This window comes from Medicago sativa, chromosome 7 (genome assembly GCF_051527215.1).
Source record: "Medicago sativa cultivar Bolivia chromosome 7, Bolivia_mono, whole genome shotgun sequence".
Taxonomy (NCBI): domain Eukaryota; kingdom Viridiplantae; phylum Streptophyta; class Magnoliopsida; order Fabales; family Fabaceae; genus Medicago; species Medicago sativa.
This window is the reverse complement of record NC_140755.1, coordinates 90,671,949-90,693,342: the sequence shown is the minus strand read 5'-3', so window position 1 is coordinate 90,693,342 and position 21,394 is coordinate 90,671,949. Positions and strand designations below refer to the sequence as shown.

Sequence of the window (21,394 nt, the reverse complement as noted above, 5' to 3'; positions counted from 1 at the left end):
CACATAATTTAGTGTAATTACAAGTATCGGTGTCGGACACGACACATATCCAACATTATAACATGTCTAATCCGAGGAGTGTCCGTGCTTCATAATGTCACACTATATTTTGATGTATGAATGAAACTTATTTTACTCTAAAAAACTTAAAAAAAGCTTCCACTTTTGGGTTCAATAACTTCTTTCAAATTTGTTTTTAATAAATGTTAGGAGCAGTTTATTCAGATATCCTTAAAATAATTAGTAAATGATAGTGATAAATGTATTCAGATACTGGTATGGGTATATCATAGACACATTCTTTTTAGTTCAATAAACACAGTCTTCAAGATATGTCCACCAACTGGCGTATGTAGAAGGAGGGTTTTTGTGGCAAATGGCAAGCACAGACATCACCTAATTTTTTTTGTTGTTGATAGAAACATGCCACCTTAGATGTTACTCAACAATCAACATATCCATTCCTACGGGTATGAGTACTATCACCATGCCAAATGTCTGATTTGTTTGATTTTGAACCAAGTGAGAATATGAAAACCGTTAATATATATCATATAAGCATCATCCTTTTGAGCTTTTGACTAATGCAATATTATTACTTTTGTCACCCAATGAATTACTTATTAAGTTAGAAAAAGAAAGAGGTATGGACAAGTAATTACTTTTGTCATCCTTTTGAGTTGTATAATATTATTACGTACTTCTCAGTTCTTGTGTTATGGCAGTATTACTCAATTATATTACTAGTATTATATTATTATGGCTGATGAGGTGTCGTGGACAAGAAATTTTTATGTACGGATCCAAAAAAAAATTAGAATAGAGGAATCGTGGACATGGTATCCCAATGGCACGTAACAAGAAAAAATTATTTAACATTTAATAATAGTGGAATTCGATGATTGTTTATAACGTTCTCGAAAGTTCTAGATTTTGAATCGCTAAACGTATTTTTTGAATTTGCCACTAAAAAAATTCAGAATGTCATTGGTTGTTCTTTCTCTTATCTTGTGAAACGATGGTTTATTCTGTAGTTTTTTTATTGGACGTGTTCCCCCTTTTATTGGACACAATATTTTTTGCAAAGTTTGTGGTGTTAAAGATTATTCATATCGTGGCAAGTGGTAACTCGTCATGGTACACTTCAATTCTCAAAAGTAATTATTTTTTCTCGATGTTATTTGTACGCGTTTTTTTCCATAAAAATTTAAAATTCCTTAACATCTATCATCTTCAAATGTGTATCAAGCCAATCTACTAAGGACAGGCTAACTGTATATTTATATTGTTCCATAATTTTATGTTTTTGAGAGAATTGTTTCATAATTATTTGTAGGGTTAAATATGTTTTTAGTCTCTATAAATATACAAACTTTTCATTTTAGTCCTTCTAAAAAAATTCTTCAACTTTTAGTCCCTCAAATATTTTTCATCTTCACTTTTGGTCATTCTTTCGAAGTAAACTCATATGTAGAATTTATATTTTTGAATAAAATTTTGCATAAAATTTTGACAAAAAACATATTTAACTCTTATTTGTATAATGTAATTATTCAAATTTATCATTTCCTAGTCACACAAAAAAAAACAATTGTCATCAGCTTCAATATAAATGCTAATGCCAAATCATGAACATATTCAACGAATCTATCTAAGACCATCCACAATGTAGCACCCCATTTGGGTGCTTAAACGGTCCCCGACTGTACACGTCATTCGTTTTATAATTAATATTGAATAAGCACTCATTCTCTCCAACCCAGCACCCCAAAATAATTATTAATTAGGTCCCAACAATAACTATATATCATTAAATTTTAACAATAATTTATATACTCATTCATAATTATATAATTTTAAAATATTGAAGTAATTTAATTATAAATTATAAAAAAAGGCAAACATTTTTTTTAATCATCGTATGCTAAAATCGAGCAAATTCAAATTCAACTATTATTTGTAGTAAATTCAATCATCGTATGTTTGTTTTTTTTTTCTTTTCATTCAAATGGGTAAATTATTTGTTGTTGTAAAATTGGTTTTTATTGAAGATTCATGTTGATCGATTAAATATTACTCTTGCAATTATTATATAATTTACTTTTTAATATTAAAATAATACAACAATTGATTAGAGAAAAAAAATAAAATTAATTATACATTTGAGAACCATGAATAATAGGAGAGAGAGCCTATAAAAGCATCCATCTTTATAAGCGCCACATTCGTTGATGCCACAATGGGGGGTGCCTATTTAGCATGGTGCTAAATAGGGGAAGGATCCCCCATTGTAGATGGTCTAAGTGAGCTCCATAGAAGAATGAACTCTTTCGTTATTATTTTTTTTATTGGAGAAACTTGACAAAGTGAAAAGCATAAAAATTATAGAAGTAAAGTAGCTTAAATAAGATATAATATCATCATTAATGTTTGTTTGCATAATAAAGGATTTTATCATTTTTTTTTGTTTGTGGTATCCTATCACCATTAATATATGGTACCTTGCTTTTCACCATCGAAGCAAAATGTTTATGAGTTTTTTTTTTTTTTTGAGGGAAATGTCTAAGAGTTGCATAAATATGGTGTAGCGTACCAACACACGTTCGCTCAGTTGGTAAGGAACGGACAACTTCCTTGCAGAAGGTTGTGTGTTCGATTCCCTCTGCCGATGTGAGGACAGTGTTGGTGGGTGATCTGTAAGTACCTCTATAAGTGCCCTTTGGGCCCGGAGGCGTGCCCTGACCCTGGTGGTGACCGGAGCCGAACTCACCTAAACTTTCAAATATCAAAATAAATATGGTGTAGCGTTGTAAAGACCGCTTATTAGTTAGAAGTGTGTGAAACCTAAAGTAGATTTCTTGAAAAAAGACAATTAAAGATGCTCTAAAGATTACTTAGAATCTATCATGAAAATCTTTATTAGTGGTAGATAAAGACAACAAACGAAATTTAGACGAGTACTTAAGAATCTATTAGGAGAATTTGAGTTCAAATTCTAATTAAAATAATCGTTGGTCAAAATTTTAATATTTATTAAACAAACTTCAGATTACGAAGACTTATTTCTTCAAAGAATTAGAGAGTTAATATATTTTTTTTTTTTTAGTGTGGATACTTAGAGCACAGACATCCCCTTTGAGTTCATGGAATGCTGCTGCACATAGATGTAAGAGTTGCAAATCAGCTTTGAATCCAATAACTACAAATATCAAACACATTGTTTGGCAATGAAGTTATTTCAACAAGGACAATTATAATGAATTAGATTAGATTTATGTTTATGCTCCCTAAAATTTTGCCAGTCTTGGTTTTAATCCCTGTGATTTTTTTATCCCTCTAAAACCTGAAATTACTATTTTTGGTCTTAGTAAAATTATCAAATTTAGATTTTTGTCCTTGAAATAACCTCTCTTGTTTAAATTCCTTTGAAATCTGAAAATAACTATTTTTGGTGCCTAAAATTCATTTCAAGACTGATTAATATCATTCAGTTTAAATTTTTTATGGGAGTAACACGCTAATATTGCACCGTCGAATAAATTTTGGATGCCATAAAGGATGATCCCATATAATTTACTAATTTAGATTAGGTACAATTAGGACTGTTCAACAAAGCTAAAAAAACCGAACTGAATTATTAAACCAAACCGTACTTTATGTGCGGTTCAATTCTGTTTTAGGTTTTTAAAAATGTCCTAACATTTGATTTGGTTCTTAGTAGTTTGATACAATTCGGCTTAAAAACCAGATCGATTCAAAAAAGTACATTTCAATTTTTGTAAAGTCAATTTTGGTTCAGCTTGAAACTACATCACCAGTGCACCAAATCTCTATAGCAATTCGGTTTGGGACGAATCAGTAACGGTTTGGTTCTGTGTTTCTATAAGTGATAACAATTTTGTTTGGTCTAGTTTGCTTTTATTCTCAAACAGAACAATGAACAGTCTAGTTGATGTGACTATCTTTCTAGTTGCATTCTTTTAAACAAAGTAAATCAAGGGTGGAGGGTATGTGAGAAAGTTGGAATGCAATAAATTTTGATACAAATGAGCAGAACAAGTACATATCATTTTGCATGTTTACTATCCTAAGATATTTATGCCTACACAAGCTAAAACATTTATCAGCAGCACGATATCTATAATGATATGCCCACAGTGGATCTAGTCTAATCACCATCTCCATATCTATTTTTGCCTGGTCATGACTCATGGAGTTTAATGATACAATCTGCTGATTGTCCTTGTATAATATAGATGATGCATACATTATGCATATATAATATGAAACAGATTATATTGTTCTGTGTTAAGTTTAGTCAATTCCTAAAACTAAACACTTGAGTTGTGTATACTACAATTATCAATTTATGAGGTTTAGGGAGGACTTCTAAGATTAAAAAGCTCTTGATTCAATCCGATTCAATTTGATTCAGTTAGAAAAGACTCTTGTTTTTCCAGTCACAGTCAAGATTGTATCTATCTCCTCTTCAAGTACTGTAGCAAAATAGATAGAAGCAGGAAGTCATGATCAAATATTGCTATCAAAATTGAATTGGTAAAATATCTCTCTGATTGCTGTGAATAAAACCACTCACGAGCCTCCGCCCAATCTAACATTAACAACATAAGTTTTTTTTTTGTGTGTGCAGAAGAGCAGGAATTTCGAACTTAATAATGAGTGCTCAGCAGCAACAACTCATTGATGATCGCCAAAGCTTAGCGCCCAAATGCAGAAATCAGCACAGTCGAAGAATTTTTATTTATTTATGAGTGCTCATTGTTCGGTACATAGGGCAGCATTTTTCCATTTGTTTTGAGCACTGATTACATTCCTGACACATATAAATACAACTTTTAAACAGGTATACATGCCAAAAAAAACTGGTTTTGAATCAAAGGGATTCATGCCAAAAAAACTGACTACGGTCTAACCTAGCGCAGTCAAACATCAATTGTATGAAAATAACCTGGATTGAAATAAAACTCAATCACATAGGAAGAGAGCAACAGAGGATCTAACTATGGCTTACTTATTCATTGAATTTTCTTAAAATCTGTATTTGTTTTAGTCTTCGATTACTTTGAAGGAATATTGTATTGGTTGCAGTCATTGTTCTTAAACCTAGCCGATTAGAATTTGCATCCAAATATGAATCACTTTTGTGCATTGTTGGATTTGAATACAGTCATCATTTGAAATGTTACGCTACTTATATTTTGTTACTTCCTGACCGGCATGCTTTCTGCAAGTCAACGAACAAGTGTTCAGCAGTTAAATAATTGTTATCCTCATTGTTCTAACATAAAGTTCTATTTCAACAGGGAAAACATGACGAAAAAGGCTCTTGCATCAAACCATTGAATTTCACGACGCTTTAGTGACAACTTCATTTTAGAAATCGAAAGCCTGTTCCTAACATATTGATGGGCAGCAGTTATTGAATAGTGAAATACTTCCCAGAGTAGTGCAATAGAACCATACCCTACCTTTGTGCAGATTATCAGGACACTTGAAGGAAAGTTCTAGAAGTGAAATAAAATAACAGTTGAAGAACATGACGAGATTGGAATAGAGCCGCTCAGTGGACAGGCCTTCAAGAAAAATGCCCTAAGAGATCTTTTGATATTAATAGACTCTTCAACTTTTGGAAATGAAAACAAATTTGGCAACTCTTATCGGACTCGAGTTCTTCATGGATTTAAGATAAAACTTCCACATAATCAACAGGATTAAAGGTTCTTCATGGATTTGAGATAAAACTTCTACATAATCAACAGGTTTAAAGAACAAATAGGTGGATGTGGGACCTTGATTAGAGAATCTTTATAGTATAAAGACAGAAAACAACAAACCCAACCTCCGCAACAGACTTAACTGAAATAGCAAAAAACACCCTCTTTCAATAAAAAAAAAAAGGAGCAAATAAACTTACATTGATGCAAAAGAAGTGTGATTAATCTGATGCTTGCAAAGTTTACCTCTCTCAGTGGGGAGCCAAGGCTGTATTTGAGTGCACTTCTTTACATTTGTAACACCAATATTTCAAATTGAAGGTGTGTCCAACAATATTGGACACTCAAAATTCGTGTTTGGAGTCTATTTCTGTCCTTCATAAGACATAACAGTCTGCACAAGTTTCTGATCTCCGCAACAACCGCAATACACCCTTTCTCTTAAAAATCAAAACTTTACCAAATTGGATACACATTCCATTTCCCGCCATATCAGTAACCTCCAACCACAAAGAAGCAACAACACTTAATCAATAGGTTCAAATTTCCACAGACAACAATAGGTTCAAATTTCCACACTCGAGTTCATGGATTTGAGATAAAATTTCCACACAATCAATAGGTTCAAATTTCCACAGAATCAATAGGTTCAAAGAACAATGGTAATAGGTGGATGTGGGACCTTGATTAGACTTAATTGAAATAGCAAAAAATCTTAATCTTCAATTCAAAAAAAGGCAGCAAAGAAACTACATTGATGCAGAAGTGTGTGATGATAGCTTGTGGAGTTTCCTTCTTTCAATGTGGAGCCACCAAGGCTGCATTTGAGGGCACTTCTTTATGGTCGTAATGTTTGGTTAACATATGGACAAAATTGAAAACGTTTATAAATTTAAAGGACTCATGATGTGTGATCAAAATAACTTAAATGAGCAATCTGTTACAAACCTCAAACTTAAATGATTCCTGATATAATTTAGCCTCAATTTATTCCCATTCCCATGAATATATACGAATATAAGCTTCTTCAAAAAAAATATACGAATATAACTTGAAATCAACACATATCAATTTTAAGTTTCTTCTTAAGAACAAAGCCTACTTTAAAAATCCTTATACCCAGGAAAATATGTTCAACATTTCAACATACAGAAGAATTTAGGTTCCCAATTTTCCATATCAACAAACATCATAGTAGGAAAATGATCTGAAAGGTCACAAGGAAAAATAACTTGAGAACAATTGGGCCACGTCAGACACTACTATTCTGAAATCAAAAACTTGTCAAGTCTATCCATTGAGTACCCATCACCATTATGCCAAGTATAACGACGACAACTAAAAACTAAAATTCCGCCTTATCATGCAAAACCATCCATTTTTTTTTTCAATCATTATAAACTGCAACAGTAGAGCAAGCACTTGAAGTTTTGAAAGATTTACTTCTTCAAATGTCTTCTTCTAGTTTTGTCCATCGCCATCACAATTAGTTTCTCTCGTTCGGAGGTAGTCTTAGTAACTTCGTAAAGGGAAAGGCTGCTGCATCCCTGATCATCCTACGAATGTTTTTAAGCAAGTTGTGTCCAAGAGTATGCATTAGAAAACTTGGGAGAAGCATACAAACCCCCTGTTGTGGAATGTGCTACAATGTCAATACCAATAGAAGGCTACAATTACAAACTTGAACGTTTGCGAATACTAGGCACTGAAACTTCACAAATATGCATTGTATTGCTTTCTGATCTTCCAATTTTACAAGAGGAATTTTTTTTTCAAGTAATCTAGTGAATAAAAATCTACCCTTAAAAATAAATAAATGTGGAAACCAATCAAACTATGACCCATGGATACCGTAAGTCTCAATCAACTAAGTTATGTTCACGGAAACTTACAAGATGCGGCTCTATTAAAAATCATCCGACCCGCAAGATAAAAAAACATGTGGTTTGGTTTGGTTTGTTGACTTTTAAAATAAAATCTGAACCAAACCAAACCAAACCAATGCGGTTTGGATTGGATCGGTTGATGCGGTTTTTTCGAGACAATAATTTTTTGTTTTCAACATTAAAATTGAGTTAAAAAGGTAAAACACAACATATTTTCAACAATGTTTCCAACAATGTTTTTAATTTCATTTCACATTACAATTTCATTTTCACAAAACAACTTAAACCAAATTAAAAACGTGGACACAAAATAATTCTATCATGTAAGATATATAATTGGTTAAGATTTTATCATTCTCTAAAAGTTCAAGTAGCACATAAATACATTTTTGAAATAAGAAACAGAAGAAATTTAGCAAGAGAAAAAATATGTCATTTTATAAAAGTTTTCATTGAGTTTCTATGACTATTGGTCTAGGTGACATATATTTGATTAAAATTTTTCTTATGTTATGGTTTGATTTGATTTGGTTTGGTTTGTAAAATTAAAACTGCAAATCAAACCATACGGTTGAGTAAAAAAGTGATTCTAATTGTCTCTATCTTTCATTTATCACTAAAGAACATTTTTTCACTCTTTCGCAGCACCATCCGTCAAAAAGAAACTCTTTTTTTTAATCTTTAGGAATACCAAGCGTTATTTTATTAAAGAGCAATGCTATATCTCTAGAAAAATAACATCAAGAATTCTTCAAGAATAAAGAATAGCCAATCACAATGCACTATTTGCCACAATTCAAGGAGGTGTGGCTGAAAAATAGGAAGTGGACAAATAAATCATCCAATTAAAATTTGCCAACTATTTCTTAAAAAATTCTTGAAGCTATTTTTCTTGAGAAGTAACATTTTCCTTTATTAAATCACCTAGCAATATCATTGGTTTTTTTTAGCAAGCTGCAATAGCATTGATGTTTCCTAAGCCATACATAAATAGCCACATGATGTGCAAAGTAAGCGAGAGAATACGAAGTGATTTTATTTTTGACAATTTTTTTGAAGTATTTTAATTATAATGTGTTATTAATTGCAATTAACTTTGTCTGACTACACGCACGAAAATTTAGCCATTTTGGTCAAATCCACTTAATTAACCATTATATTATACTAGGTGACAAATAAATAATTTTTTTTTTTATTCCTTTTAAAGGACTTGCGTGAGAAATATGCGTATCTCCAAAAATAGATATTAGAATTGAAGTTTCGTACGAAGTCACTCATCGGATTCTACTTTACTGGGAACCTCCTTTAATTCTCTCTTCTTTATAACTTTCATAGCGGTGTTGAGTCGGTTACACTTGCACCATTTGGAAAAGTTGTGTGAAAAGTGAAAAAAAATGTCTTCTGTGAAAAGAGATGTGGAGAGTGGGGAAAGAACCCTTTACCCTACGATGCTTGAGAGCCCTGAACTAAGATGGTCCTTCATACGTAAGGTTTACTCTATCATCACCTTTCAGTTGCTTCTCACCGTTGCTGTTGCCTCCGTCGTTGTTTTCGTTCCTCCGATTCCTCGTTTCTTCGTTAGCACTACTCCAGGCTTGGTTCTTTACATTGTTCTCCTCTTTATTCCCTTAATTAGTAAGCGTTCTCTTCTTTTTATTATATGTATATATATGTATAACTTATTAGGGTTTATGTCTAGATTCACCGTTCTCAAAATTAGGGTCCATAGGTGTATTATGCAGTTTTGATTTAAATATTATTGATGAAATATTTATTTGTAAATTTAGGTTTGAATTAAAAAACAATAAGAAGAAAATGTGCGTAGGTATTATTATGTTTGATGTCATAAGCACTTTTGGACACACTGAATCAATGGTCCTAAATACTTTTAACGAAGTTGGCAGAAAAAATGGGTGACATTGTAACAAAAAAAAACTTAGGTAACAAAAGAAATTTAAAGAACAACTTGTTATAAATGTCTAATTTAAAGGACCTCAATAGGTATTTGGTCTATTGTTTATGTGATTGTATTTCTTAACACTCTTATTTGTTTAATTTTGCAGCATTATGTCCACTTTACTATTATCACAAGAAGCACCCTCTCAATTACTTCCTCCTCCTACTTTTCACAGTCACTTCAGCTTTTCCTGTTGGATTGGCTTGTGCCTTTGTTAGCGGTATGTTCTCAGAATTATTTATTCTTAATTTGTTACTTAAAAACTTCTTTTCATAATATGACAATTTATTTGGTTCATCAATGACTATATAAAATCATGTGGTTTGCCTATTGGATGAATTTGTGCATATATATATATATTTTGCATTTTTAACTCAACCTACAATCTAACTTATAGATTTAAGTCACATGGACGGTTGGTGTATACCTTTTTTACATGTGTCTAATCATATTTTATCATATGAATATTTTTGGAGATATTTCATGAAATAACCTGAAAAAGTAGCATCATACATTGAAATTAACCTGAAAAAGTAGTGTTTTTGGACTGTTGGTTTGGATGCAAGTATAGAAAAATTTTACACTCTTAACATTGAAATTAAATCTCTTGATTTATTCTATTTGCAGAATTATTGTTAAAATTTCAAATTTGGCATAAGTATATAAGTATGTCAAAGAGTTTGTTCTGTTACTACTTTTTATTTTGTTATCGACTTTGTTTAGATGAATGCTAGTATGCTACTGCTTTGTTTGCTTTCTGTCCAGCCCCATGTGTATATTTTTAGGTGGAAAGTGAAAGGAGAAGAGAATTGATTAAGTTGGCTTGTGATAAACATGGTTTTTCAATTAAGAATTGCTATGTTTTCTGATGATCCTTGAAACTGAATGCAGGGAAAGTAATTCTAGAAGCTGTCATATTGACCACTGTGGTTGTGTTCAGCTTGACTCTCTACACATTTTGGGCCGCAAGAAGAGGTCATGATTTTAGCTTTTTGGGCCCATTCTTGTTTGCAGCTTTGTTGGTTCTTATCGTCTTTGCCTTTATTCAGGTAATTTGCTCTCTAGTTAGTTCTTAATAAATTGACAAATTAGCCCTTGTAATAGTGATTTTGATATCTAACTTTTCTGTTCTGTTTGTATATTTTAACAGTGTGATCCTTTTCTTGCAGATTCTGTTTCCATTGGGAAAGTTGTCACATATGATCTATGGGTGTCTTGCAGCTATTATATTTTCTGGCTACATTGTATATGACACGGACAACCTTATCAAGAGGTACTCCTATGATGAGTATATCTGGGCCTCTGTCTCCTTATATCTAGATGTCATCAACCTCTTCCTCTCTCTACTTACTGTTTTTAGAGCTGCTAATTGAAGATAATATAGGAAATTCTGGTTGATGTAAATTTCTGTTAGATGCTAAATGACCTTGTCCAACTGTGGAATCTAATGTCTTTTAACGGTTTCTTGAATATCTCATTAGGATTTTAAGGTAAGGTTCGAATCATGGTTTTTATGTTTCTATAGCCTCAAGGAGAGGGATAAACTATCTGTAATATCAAGAATGATGATGCTATTACATTTGGTGTTAGCATTAGTTGTATTTAACTAAATTCTCTACAATTTCAACAATATTGATGTTATTGTGATATGAAACATTGGCTCTGTTATAATCGTAAATAGATGCTTAACAATGAGTGTAAAAAGTGTTACCTAAGGCAGCTGCTGAAGTAAGAGTAGCGATACAATCATGTGAAATTGAATGGACATTCGCAGCTGAGCTAACCACAGAAGCAAGGTTGTCGCGCTTAGCTCACATTGCTTCGGCAGCCTCAACACACTGCACCATAACTAATATGGCAGCCGAAGCAATATCCATGTTTGTCTTGTCTATCATTTTATCCTTGATTTGTGTTGACGAGGTTGCTGTTGTGGCCACAATGGAAGCTAAAGCAGCCACAGTAATAGTAGTGTGCTGCTGAGCATTATGTATTTTGCTTTCCTCTTTCTTTCAACCATCTTCTTACAGTTTTAGGTCCTGAACAAGTCGTGCTGCTGCCAACAGCAGCACTTGCTCTTCCACCATTGAATAATGGATGAATGGAATTGTTTTCTCAAGAAATATATAGTGTGCGACTTATCAGAAAAAGCTAATAGAGTTGCTCATAGTTTAGTAAAAATTGATTGTATACGTTGACAACATCGTCAAATTGATCTGAAATGAGAAATTGGCGGACTCCCTGATCCGGCTAATACACCACCATGATTCAAAGGCTCGCTGCTGAGAGATATTTAATGGCGACCCTGTTAGAATTTCTTCTAATATTTTGTGGGCTACAATCAATTGTTGGTTTTGGTTTTAATAAAAAAAAAAACGGACTGATGTTGTGATCCATTTGATGATGCTTAGGCCCTAATAAAAGTGATCAATTAATAATGGGCTTTTGGGCACTTAATTTGATTTGTGTAGAAACATAGTGTAGGCCCAAACACTAGGCCCATGATGGGTGGTGCCTAGGGTTGCACGGTTATAAATAGAAAGGCTAGGTCCCCTTTGCCATCACTCTGATAATACGCTCATTAGTGGTTTGCCCCATCGACAACCCTAAGAACCGGAGCTCGTGAAAGGCAAAGGAAGACTCAGCCATGACATCGAATCCGACAAGTAAGTGTGTTCTATCTCATATAATATTGAATAATTATATAACATGTGGTATCAGAGCCACTATTATATGATTTAGAACCCTAATAATCACTTGTTTTGAATTGCTAATTGATTTTGTTCGAAATTGTGATCCCTAAAATTAATATCTCATGATTCGTTGAAAATTGGCTTATGCAACTCAAAGATTTTTTGTAGATTATGATCATACGAATTCAATGAGATCAAAATCGTTAATTTTCGTTGTCTGTAGAGAGAGAATTTCGAATAAAATCAATTAAAACTTTTAGGGTTTATGTGGAACATGAATTCATGATTTCGATTCAAATTAATTGGGGCTTTTGTTACCAAACGATTAGAAATTCGATTATCATTGTAAACCATATTTTTCTTTTGAAAATCGAATCATGAATTCATGTTGTTTTTGGTGAAATAAATCCGGTTTATTTTTGTATTCAATAACATGATTATGTTGCTTTTTCCTTGCGATTCTTGTGTGTGGTGAATTGGAAATTGAATTCCGGTCGAAACCCATCAAAAATCGCATAAAACCGTTAAGTTTTGAGCGAATACCCGTTTTCAAAGCTCAAACCCGTGCCCGACCCGGTTTCTGGTCGCGGGTTGACCCGCCAGAGGTTGAAGATGAAGTTTTCATCTTCATGCGAAGCCCACTCTCACCCAGAGAGAGTGCAGGCGCGTGTGACCTCCCTGTAGGTCCGAATTCGATTCCGTTTTTTGCGTTGATCTCGAAATTAAATTTCTGATTTTTCTATATACTTTTCACAATTTTTTCCGCTGCGTAAATATTTTCCGTAAATTATTTGACATTGATATGTTTATTTAAACAGTTTTATAATACTTATAAAATAGAAAAGTATATTGGAAAATTAGAATTTGATATTCTGAGTTCAACAGAACTGTTCACTCTCCCTAATTAATGACTCATGATTATGAGTTAATTTTTTGTTCCCTACACTATTATTAAATTGTTCAGCAATCCTGTAGTAAACAAAATTATGATGAATGCGAATTGAAATGATACTGACCAGTCTAGATGCATTTAAATAATGCATATTTTTTTTCTGTGTCGTATTTTGACAAGAGTTGTTGATTCCTATGCAAAAGAATTTCTTGCGTTAATATAGGCCGTTACCACCAAAGTGGGACCGCCTCTATTGATTGATTGATGAAATTTCTTTTTGTAGTTTGAGGAATGTTTTTAATTGTAACATGTAGTTTCCTGCCCAAAGGTGGTTATTGCATTTTACAATTAAAAATTTATTTGGGATAAGTTATTGGAGAATGTTTTGAACTAAGGAATTTGCCTGCCCAAAGGTGACAAATTTCTGAATTCAATACATGCTCATTGATTAACTTACCTGAGGTTTTGACTGGGGTTTTAACCTTAGTTTGTACATTCTGCCCAAAAGGTGATTGTACTATTGTATTGGCCTCATTGTGATAGCTTGTTAATTTTGAGCTATATCTTGTCATATGATTTATTTATTTATAATGCATTCATGTTTTGTCTCTACAGTGAATTTTTCTGTGAACAATTGTTCTGCTTCCATCGAAATGTTGAATGGGTCGAACTATAAGAAATGGAAGCAAGATGTAGATTTTTCCTTGGGGATTGCTGACTTAGACATAGCATTACGCGAGGATAAGCCTGTGGTCAATGCTGAGAGTACTGCTGAACAGAGAGAACGTCTTGCTAAGTGGGTGAGAGCTGACAGGTTAAGCCTAATTGCTATCAAAAGGACTATCTCCGAGCATCTTCTTGGTGGTTTGCCTGAGGAGTGCACTGCTAAGGAATTCCTTGACGCTTTAAAGGAGAGGTATACAGTGTCTGACAATGCTGAATCTGGCCGTCTGTTAAAAAAGTTAATGGATGCAAAAAATGATAATGATGACGGTGGTGTTAGAGATTTTATTCTAAAAATTGTTCACATTCAAGGCAAGCTGAAAAACCACAAGATTGACCTGAACGATAAGTTTATCGTAGGACATGCCCTGAATTGCCTTCCTGCTGAATTCACCCAAATCAAGACTGCCTATAACACCATAGGGGTAGACTGGACTGTGAATGATCTTATTGCTAAATGTGTTGCTGAGGAGGAGAAACTTAAGAATGAAAAGAATGCATTAGCCTTGCTGTCTGTCCATTCCAAACCCCGTTTTGGCAAGAATAACTAGAAAAACAAAAACTCATCTCATGCTTCTCACAAAGGTCAGGATGTTAAGAAACCAGGCACAGGTCATAACAACTTTGTAGGAGGTCCTAATCCAAATTCGTTTAAGAAATCAGGTTGGTGCTTCTTTTGTAAGGAGAGGGGTCACAAGAAACATGATTGTGCAAAGTTGAAAGCTTACCTAGAAAATAAGCAAAAGTCTGAAGGTAATAACTTTGCCCTTGTCTGTTTTGAGTCTAACCTTGTTGATGTTCCTATAGATTCTTGGTGGCTTGATAGTGGTTCAACAACCCATATTGCTGTGTCTTTGCAGGGGTTCAGAAACCTGAGAAAGCCCAGTCCAAGGGAAAGAACACTGAGGGTAGGAAATGATCTAGCAGTAGCTGTGGAGTCAGTGGGAGATGTCAGCATAGTTTTAGATTCTGGTTTTGAACTTATTTTGAAAAACACCTTTTATGTACCTTCTTTTAGAAGGAATCTTATTTCCATTTCCTTGTTGGATGAACTTGGTTTCAGTTTCACTTTTGGTAGTAGAAAAATAAGTATGACATTAAACTCCCAAGTTATTGGTTTTGGAATTTTAGTTGATGGTTTATATAAATTGTCTTTGTCTTCAAATAACCTTGCTTCATCTTTTGTTGTTGAAAATCATGTTGCTAAAAGATCTAAGGTTGAGGAAAATTCCTTCTCCTTGTGGCATAAGCGTCTAGGTCATATTTCTAGGGAAAGGGTTGAGAGATTAACCAAAGCGAATATTCTACCTTCCTTAGATTTTGATGATCTAGGTACTTGTGTAGATTGTATTAGAGGTAAGTTCACCAAAACCAATAGAAAAGGTGCAACTAGAAGTTCTGAACTCTTAGAAATTATCCACACTGACATTAGTGGACCCCTAACTCCTACAATTTGTGGCAATAAGTTGTTTATTACCTTCATTGATGACTTTTCCCGATATGGTTACCTTTATTTGATCAAAGAGAAATCTGAAGCTCTTGATAAATTTAAGATTTTTAAAACTGAAGTAGAGAAACAATTGGGAAAAGTAATCAAGATTGTAAGGTCTGACCGTGGTGGAGAGTATTATGGCAAACATGGTGTTGCAGGACAACATATGGGACCATTTGCCTCATACTTGCAGGATTGTGGAATTGTTCCACAATACACCATGCCTGGAACTCCTGAACAAAATGGTGTAGCTGAAAGGCGTAATAGGACACTGAAAGACATGGTGAGAAGCATGATGAGTAAACGTAACTTGCCTGAATATTTGTGGGGTGAAGCCTTGAAAACTGCCCTTTACATTCTGAATCGAGTTCCTAGCAAATCTGTCCCAAAAACTCCTTTTGAACTATGGACAGGAAGAAAGCCAAGTCTTAACCATCTTAGAGTGTGGGGTTGTCCGGCAGAAGTAAAGATTTATGATCCTTTTCAAAGGAAATTAGATCCTAGAACAAGTCGTTGTTTTTTCATTGGATATCCAGAACGTGCCAAGGCATATCGATTCTACTGTTCTGGAGGTGGTGCAAAAATTGTGGAATCTATAAATGCAAAATTCTTAGAGCTTGATGTAGCCGATCCTGTTATCCCATCAAATGAAAACAACACTCCTCCACCATCATCTGTGAGTTTGTCCTTGCCAATTGTTTCAACAGAGACAAATGTTCAAGCTGATAATAAAGATGCTCCTCATAATGATTATGATGATGGTAATGTAAATGCTCCCATTGAGAATGAAATACCACAAAATATTGAACCAAATGAAGCTGTCCCTTTGAGAAGATCTACTAGACAAAGGAAACCCACTATTGGAGATGAATTTTTAGTTTATCTCAGTGAAGATGCCTTTGATATAGGAGATATTGTTGATCCAAAGTGTTATCACGAAGCAGTGACGTGCCCTCAATCTGAGAAGTGGAAGCATGCTATGAATGAAGAAATGCAATCCATGTCAGTAAATAAAGTATGGGAGCTTGTTGAGTTACCTGACAATTGTAGGGCAATTGGTTGCAAGTGGGTCTTCAAGACAAAGAAAGATGCTAATGGCAACATTGAAAGGTTTAAGGCTAGATTAGTGGCAAAAGGTTTCACACAAAAGGAGGGTATTGATTTCAATGAAACTTTTTCTCCTGTGTCCACAAAGGATTCCTTTAGAATCATTATGGCGCTTGTAGCACATTATGATTTGGAATTACATCAAATGGATGTGAAGACAGCTTTCCTAAATGGTGATCTAAGCGAGGAAGTATATATGCATCAACCTGAAGGTTTTCATGTTGGTGGAAATGACAATTTGGTTTGTAAGCTGAAAAGATCAATTTACGGCCTAAAACAAGCCTCTAGACAATGGTACCTAAAGTTTGATGAAGTGGTTACATCTTTGGGTTTTGAAGAAAATAAAGTTGATCAGTGTATATACCTTAAGGTCAGTGGGAGCAAATTTATTTTTCTTGTGTTGTATGTCGATGACATATTGTTAGCTTCCAATGATCTTGGTTTACTGTGTGAGACAAAACAGACACTGACAAGATTTTTTGACATGAAAGATCTTGGAGAGGCTTCTTTCGTTTTAGGAATTGAGATTCATAGAGATAGATCACGTCACACACTTGGATTATCTCAAAAGGCTTACATTAATAGAATCTTAGAAAGATTTAATATGCAGAACTGTAAACCTGGTGAAGTTCTTGTTGTCAAAGGTGATAAATTAAGTATGGAGCAATGTCCGAAGAATGAGGTTGAGCGAGCAGAAATGAATGATAGACCTTATGCGAGTATCTTGGGAAGTCTCATGTATGCTCAAGTTTGCACTAGACCGGATATCGCTTTCATAGTTGGCGTCCTAGGTAGATACCAGTCAAATCCTGGGAATGATCACTGGGTAGCTGCCAAGAAGGTGATGAGGTACCTGCAGAGGACTAAAGAGTACATGTTGACATACAGGAGAGTTGACAACCTGGAGATCGAAGGGTACACAGATTCAGATCTTGGTGGGTGCCCTGATGACAGGAAATCAACTTCTGGATACATCTTTATGTTAGCTGGAGGGGCAATATCCTGGAAGAGCAAGAAACAAACTCTTGTTGCCTCTTCAACTATGCAAGCATAGTTCATTGCTTGTTATGCTGCCGCTACTCATGCTGTTTGGTTAAAGAATCTAGTGACAGGACTTCGTGTTGTTGACTCCATTGACAAGCCAATAACCATCTTTTGTGACAACAGCGCTGCGGTGTTCCACACAAAGAATAACAAAACTTCTAGTGGGTCGAAGCACTTGGATTTGAAGTATCTAACCGTTAGAGACCTTGTTAAAGAGGGAAATATAGTGGTGAAACACATTGACACAAATTCCATGTTGGCTGATCCCTTAACCAAGGGGCTCAAGCCCATTGTTTTCAAGAGTCATGTTGAAAATATGGGAGTAGTGAGTTCTTTTAATGTTCTTGGTTAGTGGGAGTTTAAATTGTGTTTGTAGTTCGAATGTTGAATTATTGTTATTTGATACATTGATGTAGAACTTTATTGATGTAGAACTTTCATTTAATTGTCTTGTTATCAATAAAGTCGATTTTTCCATAAAATTTATATGATTGTATGGATGTATCAAATATGAAATATTATAGCTCAGTGTCATTGGGATCACTACGCCGGTGATCGACACTATTTTGGAGCTGAGGCGATGTGGTTTTCCGTGGACCACATAATTTCTCTGGCTTTAATGCATTTGAGAGAAATCACATAATTTCTTTGGCTTTAAGGCATTTGAGAGAAATTTAATAAGTTTCTCTGGCTTTAAGGCATTGAGAGAAATTGAGGACCGACAATGAAAATGATAGTATGGTCGATGATCACGTTGACATATCATTTCTTGCTACACTCTACACAGATGACTAGTCGACGGAATTGGTGATATTTGTAACCATGGAAGGTGTTGTATCAATTAAGGATATAACTACCGCCATGATTCGATATCATTCAGTTCGTAGTTGGACGGAGTCTTTATTAAGTGTTGCATCATGGGATCATGTAGTGGCCACGTTAGGAAGTTTGTTATCAGTCCGAGAGTCGTTTTCAAAAATTATTATTTTTTAATTTTTAATTTTTATTTTAATTTTAAAATACACAATTGATTTTGCCCAAGTGGGAGAATGTTAGAATTTCTTCTAATATTTTGTGGGCTACAATCAATTGTTGGTTTTGGTTTTAATAAAAAAAAAAAAACGGACTGATGTTGTGATCCATTTGATGATGCTTAGGCCCTAATAAAAGTGATCAATTAATAATGGGCTTTTGGGCACTTAATTTGATTTGTGTAGAAACATAGTGTAGGCCCAAACACTAGGCCCATGATGGGTGGTGCCTAGGGTTGCACGGTTATAAATAGAAAGGCTAGGTCCCCTTTGCCATCACTCTGATAATACGCTCATTAGTGGTTTGCCCCATCGACAACCCTAAGAACCGGAGCTCGTGAAAGGCAAAGGAAGACTCAGCCATGGCATCGAATCCGACAAGTAAGTGTGTTCTATCTCATATAATATTGAATAATTATATAACAGACCCATCCTGTTGCATATGCAAAACAAACAATATTAATAAAGACAATGCCCATCGTTAACTGAGGATATGTGTGTGGGTATGTGTGTGTATGAGTGTCTTTATTGTTAGTAAAGAGTAGTAAAAACCTCCCTAACAGAGTGTGACACAATGCACTCAAGAACAAGAAAGGAAGCGAAAGAAAACTGACTCTTAGACTCAATTGAGATTTGAGAGCTCCTCGGAGACAAAGTGGTTGCTGGTGTCTTCAGGAATAGAGGTAGTGTTGCCATTGAAAGGCATGTATGAAGGAAGAGGTGGTTGAGAATGAGGTGCAAGAACTGATGCACTCCATGACCTTGACAGAAACTACATAGGAACTTGAGGACCCTACGGCAGAGGGGTGCCGCTGCTTGGAACTGGTTCAGGTCGCAGAAATTGATTGGTTACATGTCATTTGGTGTGAGCTAGCTCTTTGTGTCGGGTAGTTTTTTTTTAATGTTAATTTAGAGGTCACAGCATCATCCATCATCCATCAAGAACACGTAAATATATGGTACTGGTTTTTTTGCGGGAACAAGATGATGTTGAAGTATATAGGCTAGAGAGGCTTAGGCATGGTCGATAAAAACTAACCACTTGGGTAACGATGTTCTTATTTTGTCAAAAACTAATCATGTGGTAAAGATGTTTTTATTTTGTCAAGGATCACTTTAAAATATCTATATTAACTCTTGTTTTTCCTACTTCACATTTACACGTGACTATAATAAAAAGAAGGAAAAATTACTTTCCTCCTCCCTTAACTTAATTTCAGATAACGATTTCGGTCATTTTTTTTTACGTTATTTTCACCTTTTTGATCAATTTGCATGTGATTTTTCAAGATTTAAATTTATGGTTTTATATTGTCCTTTTGATCAATTTGCATATAAATTTTCAAGATTCAAATATATTCAAGATTCAAATATATAGTTTTATATCGATATGAGCTCAATTGGGATGGGATGGTGTTCCAAGGGATACAATGTAGGGATCGTTGGTTGTAGGATATTACGCTGTAGGTTGCTATGTGAAGTTAGGATCTACTTGAGGAAGACAACAACAAAGTCGGATGGGATGGTGTTCCAAGGGATAAAGACAATCCAAATAGGCTGAAAATGCAACATTGATACCTCCTTTTCCCAGGCTAGCAATCGAGGGCACTGATACGTGCATCATAGATGACGCGGAAAGTTTTGGGCTTGCTAAAACAAAAACATTGATACCTTCTTTCCCCGCGCTAGTAATCGAGTTGCCATTGATATGTGCATCAAAGATGATGTGTAAAGTTTTGTGCTTGCTAAAACAAAATGGTTTTCTTTTGTTTGTTTGGTCGATAAAACAGAAGTGTGTGGATTGAAAAGTGTGAATTTTGAGTTTTTCAAGTAAGGTGAATAAAGTGTGAATTTTGACTTGTTAGTGTTTTTTTTTAGCGTTAAAGTCTGTTCTGATCTTAATGAGCCTTATGACTAAACTCTTTAAAACTTTTTGTGACCAGAAATACCCTAAATCCTAAAAAGAACTATTTTTACACAATATCATATGATTTTCAGAATTTCCTACTTTCTTTATTTAATTTCAAAATACAATAATATTTATTATGAATTTCCTTAAATACCGATTTTATTTGGCAGGTCCTTAAATACCGAATTTCCTAATTTAATAACTTTCATTCCAAAATACACTAAGTCCTAAAAATATGAAATCATTAAGGAAATCCCTGATTTTCCAATTTAATATTTTTCCTATTGCTATCTTCTATTTCTATTAATTTGTTTAATTATTTTAAATTTAATTTTGTAACTAATTTAGGTGTTTTTAGTGATAGTTTTTTCAATTGTTCGTAAAAAACCAGATATGCAAATATACTTTTTCTGCTGTTTTCTTCATTGGTTTTAAAGTAAATTTATAAGTATATTTAAATTCAGGTACGTCAAAAAAGTATATTTATATTCAGGTATATTTATTTATTTTTTGGTCAAAAAAGTATGTCTATATTCAGGTAATTTTTTTCTTTTTCACGAATTCATTTTTAGTAAGATTAGATTTTATATTATTTTCATTATTATTATTATAATTTGTTCTTAATTTATAATTATGATTCAGCCTATGTATATGGGGTTTAGTCTCAAGTTCATTTGTATTTTATTGGAATTCTAGTCTTTTTTTTTTCTTTCTTTTTCTCTCATTGAAACTGCGCAGTTTCAAGGGAAAAATGTCTGAAAAAAGTGATTTGGAGAATGGAACTAAGGGAGCAAGATCGGCTTGTATGTTTATTTATGCATTTATTGCACCAAATTCATTTTGTTTTTATTAAAAAAAAAACTCGTTTGATAATGATAGTCAAAGTTTATTTTTTTGCCGTTAATGATTTATATAGTTTCATGTGATT

General features: G+C 33.9%; 1 protein-coding gene and 1 long non-coding RNA gene across 3 annotated transcripts; one reads left to right on the top strand and one right to left on the bottom strand.

Moving 5' to 3' along the window:
* Positions 1-4,835: 4,835 nt before the first annotated feature.
* Positions 4,836-7,542, bottom strand: LOC146910117 (uncharacterized). Of its 2 annotated transcripts, XR_015020207.1 has the most exons (3): positions 5,982-7,542; positions 5,359-5,877; positions 4,836-5,245 (listed from the first exon to the last, which is right to left on the bottom strand). It is a non-coding gene; the product is annotated as an uncharacterized LOC146910117 (long non-coding RNA). The 2 variants fall into 2 exon arrangements; XR_015020206.1 differs by having other exon boundaries at positions 4,836-5,877.
* Positions 7,543-8,734: 1,192 nt separating this feature from the next.
* Positions 8,735-11,208, top strand: LOC146910116 (protein LIFEGUARD 4-like). Its single transcript, XM_085729251.1, has 4 exons — positions 8,735-9,256; positions 9,685-9,798; positions 10,470-10,627; positions 10,748-11,208. The coding sequence occupies exons 1-4, from the start codon at positions 9,016-9,018 to the stop codon at positions 10,949-10,951; spliced, it is 717 nt and encodes a 238-aa protein (XP_085585377.1). The 5' UTR covers positions 8,735-9,015; the 3' UTR covers positions 10,952-11,208.
* Positions 11,209-21,394: the final 10,186 nt, after the last annotated feature.

What these genes read in the sequence shown, in the direction of transcription:
- LOC146910116 (XM_085729251.1), top strand. Translation starts at nt 9,016, where the DNA reads ATGTCTTCTGTGAAAAGAGATGTGGAGAGTGGGGAAAGAACCCTTTAC. An exon ending in GGCTTGTGCCTTTGTTAGCG is followed by an intron (nt 9,799 to 10,469) that starts GTATGTTCTCAG and finishes AACTGAATGCAG; the next exon opens with GGAAAGTAATTCTAGAAGCT. An exon ending in TCGTCTTTGCCTTTATTCAG is followed by an intron (nt 10,628 to 10,747) that starts GTAATTTGCTCT and finishes CTTTTCTTGCAG; the next exon opens with ATTCTGTTTCCATTGGGAAA.